At 43.3% G+C, this 12,120-nt stretch overlaps 1 protein-coding gene across 1 annotated transcript; it reads right to left on the bottom strand.

The window, feature by feature from the left end:
* Positions 1–3,178: 3,178 nt before the first annotated feature.
* LOC135913762 (large ribosomal subunit protein mL62-like) lies at positions 3,179–11,417 on the bottom strand. Its single transcript, XM_065446402.1, has 6 exons — positions 10,947–11,417; positions 10,840–10,882; positions 7,983–8,042; positions 5,778–5,860; positions 5,167–5,339; positions 3,179–3,700 (listed from the first exon to the last, which is right to left on the bottom strand). The coding sequence occupies exons 1-6, from the start codon at positions 11,073–11,075 to the stop codon at positions 3,613–3,615; spliced, it is 576 nt and encodes a 191-aa protein (XP_065302474.1). The 5' UTR covers positions 11,076–11,417; the 3' UTR covers positions 3,179–3,612.
* Positions 11,418–12,120: the final 703 nt, after the last annotated feature.

Genomic DNA, 12,120 nt, shown 5'->3' with positions numbered 1-12,120 from the left:
TGTTTGGCATTTCGAATTATCGGTATATCGAACTATTTCGCGACCCCTTCGAGTTCGATATATCCGGGATGGACTACTGCATAATTTTGACATGGCCATTTGAGGCCGTTTCGACTTGCTTCAGCTAGTTGACATTAAATTATGGGGTCCTACGTGCCAAAACCATGATCTGCTTATGAGGCACGCTGTAGTGGGGGACTCCGGAAAATTGGACCACCTGGGGTTCTTTAACGTGCACCTAAATCTAAGTACACGGGTGGTTTCGCATTTTGCCCCCATTGAAATGCGGCCGCCATCGCCTGGATTCGATACCGCGACCTCGTGCTTAGCAGCCCAGCACCACGGCCACTAAGCAACCACGGCGGGTAGCTAGTTAACAACTCCTTTTTATTTTTAAATCTTACTAAAACATGTACGTAAAAGCCCTTATGTGGTTGAATTCAGTTAATGTTTGCATGCAGTTATTAGCTACATGTTGGCTTTGAGGGATGCACAAGTTCTTAAAAGGTTAATTTACATGTTGTGCGGTTTGTGTGGCATCATGCATTTGGGAAAAATTGGTGTGGTTATCGCATTTATTGTTGTAGAGCAGAATGACAGTGACTACAGCATTACTTCTAATGGCACGTATAATGTGCATTATATTCCAGCATACAGACAGAGTTGCTGAGAATGTTCTTAAATAATAGGGATATCTCACAATTACATGAAGCCACCTGTAATTAATGTGATCAACACAATGAAGTTATGACTAGCACCTCCCACAGAAACTGTGCATTTAAGGTTAGTTGCTTCACCAAACTATCATCAGGTCGAGTTGAAGTTAAAAGCAAAATAACAGATGCCTTTCCTTTTATGTAAATTGAGTCAAGAAAGGCATGAAGCAAGCGTGCAGTCATTACAGATTAAATGAAAGAACTTGTGAAAACTACTGCAGCATAGTCGGTGTTCAGCAATAAGTGCTATCTTGCTTTAGTTTCTTTCAATTTTAGTTGGCTTTAAAGTATAACTCAGTCCTGTGACAAGTTTGTAACAGCTGGCAGATATATGTGCATGGTCTAAGAAAACTGATAATATGGCAATAGAAGCACTGACAATTAATGGCTCTTAGTAGCGTATCTGCCTGCCAATATGAGACATGGCAATCAACATGCCTGAAAATTCTGGGCCAGTCAGCATTTCATGTTTTGAAGGTATAATCTAGTGTGATCAAAAGAGCATGTGCTTGTCATAACAAGTAATCACCGACGTTAATGTGTCTTTTTTAATAATGCATTCAATATCCCTTGACAGTGTCGTCTTCTTCAGTCGGCGACAGCCGCAAGCTAATCAGTGAAATGAGGGCGTTTTCATATTCATGTGCAAGTACCTCAGTTGTGATGTGAAATTAGTACAGAAAACATAACATCTACAGTTGTATTACATGTTTGTGTCAATCTAAATAATGACATGTTGTTATATCATTATCTAAATGATTCATTGTTATATCATCCATCGTCATATCATATTGTTATATTGAGACTGGTTATCAATTTCTTTTTGAAAATTAGCAAAGGTTTGAATATTGTTGATAGTACACAAAGCAAGCACTTTTAATGTTTTCAAAAACCGCTGTGCCATACTGTACTGTGACCAATCACGATTGTTTCGTTGCACTACCTCTATGTTGTGACCAATCATTGCATAAGCGCAGCACTATTTGTACTAGTCTCACTGCAATAATCAGCATCTATAGCAGAAAGAACAAAATTTCTTGCTAGTGATATGTGCCATTGAGAACTACCGTAGTTGAGCAAGTTCTGTTACATGTCTTGTAAAACACATTACAGATAAAGTCAAAGTTGATGTTCTGCATGCTGTCCTTGTAGCTTACATAAAAGGTGATGATGATGTTATTTCATCTCTTCAATGAAAGAGAAGTAAAAAAAAGGAAGGCAACTCTGCAAGTAGAAATCTGGCCAACTTTCAGATGCACTGCGAACTATCCAGCACTCCAGGCACACTACAAATTTAGACCAACCATTTCGGCAGAGTTCATGTTGGATCAAATTTTGCCAGCAGGACCTGCATTTCTTCAATTCTGGTCCCAAAGACAACTCCAAACACCAAGCAATGATCACTGAAACATGCCTGTCCCATTGCGACAAAAAGTATCAATGGGCTGAACAGAAAGAATAGGTGCAGTCTGCATTTCCATGACTCCCAAGCTAAGCTTTTTATGCCTTGCACATGAACACAAATGTGCTACAACAAAGTGTGAGCCCCAACAGTTGCAGAGCAGCTACAGCTGCAGAAATAAGCTGTACAAGCTTTTGTTTTGTTTGTTCAAGAGTAGAAGATACTTGCAGAAGTAATTTTGATAACAAGAGTTTTATCCATTTCGGCCTGCATCAACCAGCTATGCAAACTTCTGTTTTTTTCTCCAACTTAACTACAATTAACACACCTTCAGGGCCCATATATTGTACAAATGGGTTTCATTTTCCCTTCATTTGACCCTTCACCAATGACCTGGGTGCCACCAATCTTATTCACCATGATCAGCTACTCAGTGTGATAGGTAATAAGAAACAGAAAATTAAAATCAAGTAGATTGCAATTAAATAGATAATGCTTAACTTCAGATAAAGAACAGCACAAATAGAGAGAACAAGATGGACAGACACAGACTTGCAGTGAAAAGGCAGACAGCGTTAGCCGAACTTCAATTGATTTTCAAAGCAAAGGAATTATGTTTCTGCAGAAGACAATTTTAAAAGCTTGTACAAATCAGACAGTTGTGGCAACTCATGTCACATGTATATTTGTGCTTGCATAAACAAGCACAAATGCATAAATGATCTAATAAACTGGTCAGTTGTGAGTCAGCACTGATGGTGTGTGTTGTTCTATCAGTCCACCCTAGTTTTCCATAAGTGCTGCATTATACAAGACATTAAATGGATCATTACAAAATATGGGCCCAACAAGCATAACTGAAGTGACAGTGCAGTTAAAAGAGATAAATTCAAGGATTAAGCAAATAATTATTATGCCGCAGCATGAAGTTGCTGGAAGGCACAAGAAGTATGCAACATGCTTGTGTAATGTAACAATCGCAGTGACCACTCAGCAGGTTCAGAATGAACAGGAGCATAAGGGAACCACTTAAATTCAGTTTGGGAGCTCTGCACATTAAGTGTGCATACACCTTTATTCAAAGCCTTTAAAATAGCGGCACAGGGGCCTGTCTTTGTCAAAAGCTTCGATGTCACTCTGCAAGTGATACACTGCCGTGTGACTATCTGGAGAGTGAGGGCAACACTCTCTCAACCTTCGAGGCATTACAGTGGTACAAGCTCTGCAACGGCTGTAGCGCTTTATTTGGCCAGACAACAGGTTTGGCTGCACATTCAGCAGCTCTGAAGCAGCAGTCAGGTAACATGCTACAACAAAAGTAGGCTATTGTGCCACGGAACTATATTTCCATGCAAACTTCTGCGCGTTAAAGCTGCACGTTGAAACACATGCAAACGTGACTAGTGGCAGCAGGCAAACTGCCCAACAGAGGCAGTTTTACACACAATTCGATTGTCTCCTCAGATGAGCGATTTGCAGTGTCGATCCATTGGCCTAGAGGATGCGAGATGGCTCCTTGAAACGCCGCCACTGAGACCTGGCCCGCTTCTCCTCCACTCTTCGGGCTGAGGCTCGAGCCCGCCTGCAATACAGGGCCACCCTTGTGAGAGCTGGTTCCATGGCCGAAGCAGTCAACTACCATTAATTATGCCTTAAGGTGCTGATTTAGTCTGGCGTTACAGGGCGCGTGGCATGCACGGGGCAGTTACGCTGCGCTGCCACGAAGTGGACGCCTGTACAGTTTAGCATCGTTTAGTTCGCATTTTTGCAGGTTGCAATTTAGCATCGTTTAGCATTGTTTAGTTTAACATGGCTGGCAGCGTTCGCCGTGCTTTGGTGTGGCCAGCGCGGCAATAAAGCATGTTTTATCTCGTGCAGGAGCCACTAGACCAGTGTATTGCGCACTATCTCGACTGGCCGGCAGCATGCTGGCCTACATACATTTCGGGTGCACTGAAAGGAGAGCAGTGAGCTTGCGCAGTTGCCAAACGAAAAAAGCACATCCTCGTGGTGTACTTGTGCGCATGTGCTGTGGCAACAGCTGATTGCTGTCCTGTTACTGGCCACGTTCAACACATCGAACTATACAGGGCAAAAATTTTCCCCGGTCCTGGTGTCGCCGGCATAACGTATCCGATTTCAGTGGCTGCTGCATGGCACGCTGGAAAGGCCGTACTATATTTGCGCCTTTAGCTAGGCCTGGAGAAATTGCTAGACTGATGGAGTTTATCGTGCCAAGGCAGAACTTGGGCCATAAGCAACACTGTAGCCGAGCTTGGCGGAAAAATTTTGACAACCTGAGATTCTGTGACATGCACGTGAATGTGCAAAGTTTAGAAGCATCTGTATTTCAGACCATCAGGACGCTACAACAGTGGCTGGGAAAGCCGGCCTGCATGCACAATTTGCACACCGTGGCACTAAAAATTCGAAACCATAGTCCGGAAGCTTGCCTTCCAATCTACCTGGCAGCTCCCAATGATGTTCCCGCTCCCTGCCCCTTATATCTGTGCTTCTCGTTCTGTAAAACTGTCCGGCCGCCAGCTTGTGCCGGTGCTCAGGGGCAGAGACAGACAGGTGAAGAAAAGGCAGGGAGGTCAACCAGAAGTGTGTTTAGTTTGCTACCCTATGCAATGGAAAGGGAATTGGGGGATGAAAAGAAAGATGGTAGAGAAAACACCCAGAGCACCATTGTTTTCGTATCTGCACATTGAAACAACAATAGCACTCTTAGGTCGGCCAACCTTTGGAACTGTGGTAATGCATGTATTGCTTGCTGGACTTGCAAGGCATGTATCCATGGTCAACCATGGCGAAACACATACTTCTTAGGTCATGGGTTCAACTCCTGGCTGTGTCGGCCACTTTATAACGGAGGAAGTTTACCAATATGCTTGTGTTCCGAGCTTTGGGAGCCCAGATGGTCAAAATTAATCCAGAGCCCTTCTGGTAGGGCATCTCTCATGGCCACATTGTGGCTTTTAGGTGTAAATCCCTGTAATTTATCATCACATTTTGACTGCACAGTCAAAGCACACAAATGCCAACCTCTTCTCGTGCAAGTGTTGGGTGGCCTCGTCGGGACCGGAGGGCGGCGAGCGGCAGGCCTCGGTCACCAGGGATCGCAACCGATCGAGGCAGATGCGTGTGTTGGCCAGTTGGCTGCGCTGCTCGTCGCAGTTGAGCACAAGCTGCCCGCGACGGTTCACTAGGTGGCCCCACTGAAACGGCAAGCAGAGCGTGGCCATGGTACAGAATGCCACATGGGCAGGCACAAGACTTGCTGGAACACCGCCACATTATCGTTTGCTTCTAAATGGGTTCAGACAATTTTTTTTTATTTGATCTCGGATCAACATCAGAGGGTGCCTTTCAAAGTTTGCCTTCGGAGACAAATTCTGAGCTACCCATAGCTCAGCAACAAAGAGAAATTTAGAGTTCCTAAGCTCCTTTATCACCCATTGGGCAGAAAGAAAAGTTGTTTTGAGTAGAGAAATAATGGTATGATGGCGGCTTGGGCATTTTTACCATGCAGCCAATGGATGTTACAAGTTACTGCTACATACAAACAATATAAAATCCTTCCAGTAAACTTTTCACGGGACTACGTGCCTGGTGCGCGTGTACCATGGAAATGCCGCTCGTATGTGCGCAGTTACCTGGGTCTTTAGTCGCTCCCGACCCTCAGCAGGTATCCAGGTGGCCGTCTCAAGATGGAAGCGAATCTCGACCTTGCTGTTCACTGCACGCAGGGCAGTCAAAGAAGAGAGAATTCCCACAGGCCACAATAACCTTTAAATATTCAACGAATAGCATTTCTCAAGAAAAGGGAGGGCACCAAAATTTTCAGTGTTTTTTTTGTTTGCTGCTACAAACTGCACGTAACTTCTGCATCAAACTACAGCTTACACTTTCCAACACAGAAAACATGTAAAAAAATCCTTTAACACAAGAACATAATTTTTAATGATATTTTCATGACAACGATCATTAATTTCATGGTAATTGAGTCAAGATTACAGGCAGCACAACACCCCAAGGACCAAGAGAAGAATGATCTCAAGATGAACAAGTGCTGAACTTCAGCAAAATTTTATTGACAGAATTTTCTGTCAATAAAATTTAGTTGAAGTTCAGTGCCTGTCATGTTTGAACTCTTTCTTCTCTCGGCCTTTGAGCTTTCGCACTGCCCGTAATCATGAACCGGCATCAACTTGTTCATTAACAAAGCACTGAAAATAGGAGGGCCTAAAAGAGCTCTAGCATTTCTGGAGGTCATAGCAGAGGAGAGCTGTCGTCAAGCTAACCCTAGGTGTAAATAAACAAATATAAATACCTGCACATTCCTACTCATAAAATAACAAAATGTCCGAACGCTGCTGCCTATCACTGTGAGCGGGACCCACGTCAGACCAACATTGTTCTAGGCATGTCTGGTGTATACCAATGTTGGTCAGATATAGATCAATGTTGAGCATATCTTAGCACTGCTTCGCATGCTACTACTCTCGCAAACATGTTTCTGTGGAAATGGAGGGAAAGGTACCGGGGCAGAGCTGCTTCTGCCTGTGTTGCCATGCCAGGTAATCTGGAAGAGTTTGAGAGTGCTTGCTTTTTCAGTATGTCGGAGCAGATACTGAATCAGTGTAAATTGCTACTCGCAAAGATTTCGGATTCGCCAAAATGCAAAAGAATAAAGAAGCAGAATAAAAGAATCCTAACATAACGAGTGGTGCAATTTGTTTTATTTTAATGTAGGTGAATATTTAAGTTAGCTTATCAAGTAAGACATTCGCATGTTCTGCTCTCGAGCTTTAAACAAGCACGAATCAGGCTGTGGGACTGTATTCAGGAACAATGTCACACATGCGCTGCATGCCTGTAGCTTTCCCTTAATTGCCACAGAAAGTTGTCTACCATTATATAACAGGTGCCCTTTTACTGTTAATTGGGTGCTGTTTCATATTCCTTCATTATTTATGTACATAACACCCGTTTTCTATGTGATTTACACCTTGCACATTTCTCAATATAGTTTGCCACGTGAGATATCGTTCAATAGGTCTGTGAGCTAATGCTGATCCCTGTTCAGGCTACACGAGGTGAGAGCTTTGTCAACCTTTTTCTAACAATCCTCATGTTCTGTATTGTAAATGAAACAGTAAAGTTCCACTTCTAGATGTCCTTTGCAAGATCCCTTGTACAAGCAGTGTCACTTATCGAGTTGACATAACTTTATTTAACTTGCTTGGGCATGGATGCATTGTAAAGTGCATACGGTCAACTATTCTTACAGTTAAACAGCTAGAGGGCCAGGTTTTAGGGTGAGGAAATGTTGCAGATTTCGCACAGAATACGGCACATTTGAAAAATGGCTGCCTAATAGTTGGAAACCTGCCTGGTACAGTTACTGGTACAACTAGTTATAAGATTCCACATGTAATCTTATCACCTATCTTATGTTTAATCTGTTCACCTGTTTAAGTTGTTCAGGTTTAAAAAATCGTCGTGACTTGATCATTGTCAAGAATGCCAATCCATGCAAGTTGAGCTAGTATTCGTCATACAAATGAACATTTCTGGCTCCTGCAATTGGACCTTTACTAGATTGCCCATCTACTTTAGGTTTACACTTTAACAGCCAATGTGCTTTTAAGCAATGGAAAGTTACTAAAAGTGTTCGCACATTTTTTAGGTACATAGTTGCCTGTGCCATTTCCCATATAAGCCATGTGTGGGGCATTTGAAAACATATGCTTGGCTAACTTCATTGTGTGCGCATATTTTCACCTATTAGTCAGTCAGGTGTACCTCACACTAAATTTGCTCCAGAATTCTACCTCACCTCACTGAATGTCACTTACCTTTGTTGACATTCTGACCACCTGGTCCACTGCTTCGGCTATAGGAGATCTCCAGTTCTCCTAGGAGGAATACCCAGAATGAGGTGGAATTCAGTTTTGACATAGGGACACAAAGTTTTTCAGTCACAAGTCCTGTGCTCTAGCCAAATGCTAGAGCACAGGACTGTCTCTTCAGCTATTTATTTCAGAGTGCTGTCTTCACCGAGTAGATGAACAAGACAAAGTGCGCACCTCAATGGCATAGAAAAGCCTTGAAATGGGCTTGCTATCCAAATTATGAAATTGTTATAGTGAACCTATAAACACTTTTATTGACTTTAGACAAAGTAAGACATAACAATGGCAACAATGAAGCCTTCATAATATAGACGAAGTGGTGCATACAAGGGGACGTATTCTTGGACGATCACTTTCGAGGATACTACCACTTTCGCATTAGATAGTACACGGAGCGTTGTATGATTCAAGTGGATTTGCCCAACCAGCCAATCAGCACAGACCGAAAGTGATATCTTCAAAAGTGACCATCCGAGAATATGTTTCCTGGTGTACATGTTCTCACAATCTTAAAAAATATGCAATGCAAGGCAATGTTTACGAACCAGCAATGTTTCAACAAATATTGCGTGAAAGCACAGTAAGCTTGACATTCTGCTGTCAACAGCAGTTATTAGCAAAGAAAAGCCCATTTCCTTGCTACGTCAAAAAAATGTCCGGAATGAGCAAAATTAGCCTCTTCAGGCACTGTGTGCAGGCTAAAATAGCGCATTGAAAGTAAGAACACTGATGAAAATAACATTGAAAACATGTTGCATACATCTTCAAACACTTCATTTTGGATCGGTGCTGCAAGTTTGAATAACATGATTAAAGTGTTTCAGTAAAACAAGTTGGAAGGCAGAGAGCCGGGTGTATAATTTCGGTGTAGTATGCCATAGTGCAGTGGGTTGCTTCACTTCTTTCATTATTTTTTGGTGTTTTACATCATGCACATTTCTTAAGTGGCTGGACAGGTGTCCAGCCACTTACTGAAACTGACAAAACTTACCGATACTGAAAACTTGACGGAACTCACTGAAGAAGTGAAAAATATTTACACATTGTGCAGCTGTGCATGTTTCATGATTTTTAATATGCATGGAAATGTGGTGAAACTAAATTTTCAATGGACAGAATTACCTGTCGCCAGAAGGGGTTAGGCATCATAAAATATGTCTTGCGTATACTTGTGTGAAGTGAAGAGAGGGCGTGGGATATGGATAAAGATCATGATTAGGCCTAGCAAAAAAAGTTGCCGAGCCCAAGAGTCAGAGTGAACCTGCCAAAGTCTTATTTTTGCGAGTTTGAGTTCGGCAGGGTCTGACTTTGGCGCATGATCAATAAGCTTGGTCGTGTCCTACTTTGATGACACGAGTCTCAGTAAGCCCCAAGCCAAAATATATTTAATGAGCAAGTTGACCTTTCTTTAACAAAATGTGTTGCTGGGCTAGTCAAATGGTTCATTACGATGGAATAAAGGAAAGCTCAAACTTCAAAAGGGATGGAAAGAAACACTGCCTGTCCTGTGTCTCTGTCTTCCTTTCCATCCCACTTGAAGTTTGCGCTCTCGTTTATTCCATTCACAAGTTGATCTTTGTTTCCTTTGCCAACCTGTGCATATATATATAGCTCACTGACCTATGCGGATGGGTGGGAACTGTCACCTTCTCACTCGCATTGGATATAATGTAGGCTTGAAACGTCACTTTGCAAATGAAGGGAAAAGAGGGCAGAAAGATAATTTTGAGTGTCTTGTGTTCAACAGCTGCTTGCAGTAATCTTAATTAGGGGTGCTAGAGTCTGTTTAGTTATTGGCATGTTAGTAAGCAAGCACAGCACAATACAGTGTGAAATAGGTCAGAGTGCATAAATACTGACATGGCTAGGTAGAATGTCTAGTGTCCTTGGCAATTTCCACCGATTCCTCAAGGCAAGCAGCATCAAACTTTTCCAGCTTGTGGTACATCCATAAAAGTGGATACCAACAGTTTATAAGAAACATTGTAGTCTGCAGTAGTAATGAAGATACATGGTAATTATATGCTTAATCTAAACAGGCTAATTAATCTAAACAAGCTGGCCATATGACCAAAATAGAGTTTTTTGAAAGTAGAAATCTATGAATGACAGTTCAATGAATTCATCTGAATATTTGTTGTCTGTTGCCTTTCAGCATTCTTGTGCGAATCACGGGACTCTTAAAGACACCCAGCAGACACCCAGCTGTACCTAACGGTCTACGTACCTATGTTCCGAGGGCATGGTAGATACACACAATCACTATATATATAGTGATCATCCACTGTTCACCATTTTACAACCTACGTTTGCCCACTGGTGTCACGTACACAATGTGTAACTTATTGAACTTCTATGAGGAGCAAACGACGCACTGAAAGTCCTCAAAAGAAAGAAAACAAGCATTCAAGTAAATTCTACGCAATAAATTTTGTGATAAGGCTGCAGAACGGAATAATGATGGACAGTTAATATTCAAAGGAAATGTTATTTATTGCGCAGAATACGCCAAGACACACTAGAACAACGTTCAGCGCTTAAGGATCTGGCCTGGAGACGAGCAAAACAGACTTTGCGATCGTACACCATGTCAGTGCCTCCTCTAGACTGGTCGTGTTCAATTGTTGCACGAACGTATCGGAATGAAAATGAAGCCTAGCGTCATAAAACTTCTTGCAGTTCTAAGAAATCTGCGGGTGCTTTCCCGCACAGTTATAGCCGACTCCCGGCAGAACGCGACCATTCTAGAACGCACTATAATGCACTTTCCTAGTCTTAAAAGTTTCTTGTGGCATCTCACCTTCAGGAATGTGCCCCTGGAACGTGCTTTCATCGCCGCACACCTGTTGAGGGAATAGTCGCACACCACATAAAATCCGAGTCAAGTTAACGACTACCACTAGTTACCTGCCGGTCGTTGGCCGTCGGTTCATCCGTATGCCGGTCACTTGATAGCCATCGCGCGCGACACATCAAGGCGCCGACGGCACGATCACACGAAACCAGTCGTCGAGCCACATAAGCGCACGCTAACATCGCACGTCAATGACGGAGTGTTCATTCACAGCACGAATAAAGTGACAAGCAACATTTGCGCGACAAGAAAACGCAAACCCGCGCTCAAGTTCAATGACCATGCACATGCCACGGCTAGCTGCAACGTCTCCGGCAACTGCCCAACTGCCTCGGAATCTTCCGCGGTCTATGCATTAAATAGCAGTCAATGCTAGGAGAGGCTGTCATGTGTCCACATTTTTCTTAAGCATGATCGTTGTCATCGAAAAGAACGAAGGCAAAAAAAGGAGCACAGCGAGCAAGATCACTAGGCGGCATGCACCTGCAGATCACATGACACGTCCGTGCCGCCGCCGCTTCTGCGTGTAGCATAGAGTTTCTAAATAAATACCCTAGAGGGAAATGTGGCGCTAGTGTCTATGGGGGCGTTGCCTCAACCCAAGAACGTCGACTCTAAGTGCGTGCACGCTTAGAGTGGCGCCATCTGGATTTTCAATAAATAAACGCCTCAGCGCGGAGCCTTCGTTGCACCCACTCTCCCAATCTAGTACAGTCTAGCAGGTGCTTCGCGCGCGTCCGCAAGCGTACGTGTGGACTCGGCTTAAAAGCACAAATATACGAACTTAAGTTTACGTTGAGCTTATCCCCTCCGATTGCCCGCAGTTACTTTCATGCACCCTTTAACGTCACTTTCCACTTCATGTCACAGCGCAATCCACTGTTGGCGCCTACAGGCAACACCACTGATGTATTCTAAATAGTGTTACAATACTCCGCACGTAAAATCCTGTCGTTGTGCTCAAGAAAGGAACACAGCTTTATTGCAATAGCAATCATATGGACACTCCAGACACATGTTTGTCGTCGTCGTTGGCGTCGCCGTGATGTTCTGTATAAATTCGAGTGCGCTCCCGCACGCCGTATGCTCCGAGTGCGAGCCGAGAAGGTTTGTGGCTTGAGAGAAAAAGTGACTGTGAAGTGAAAGAGGTGCTATTTTCTGCAAACTGTACACTGTCTTTTACGCACGCAAGGAAGAGTGGTGTGGGGAGGAGGTGAGCACACGTCT

The sequence above is a fragment of the Dermacentor albipictus genome, chromosome 8 (genome assembly GCF_038994185.2).
Source record: "Dermacentor albipictus isolate Rhodes 1998 colony chromosome 8, USDA_Dalb.pri_finalv2, whole genome shotgun sequence".
Classification (NCBI taxonomy): domain Eukaryota; kingdom Metazoa; phylum Arthropoda; class Arachnida; order Ixodida; family Ixodidae; genus Dermacentor; species Dermacentor albipictus.
The sequence above is the reverse complement of the archived record's forward strand: the minus strand, read 5'-3'. Positions and strand labels throughout refer to the sequence as shown.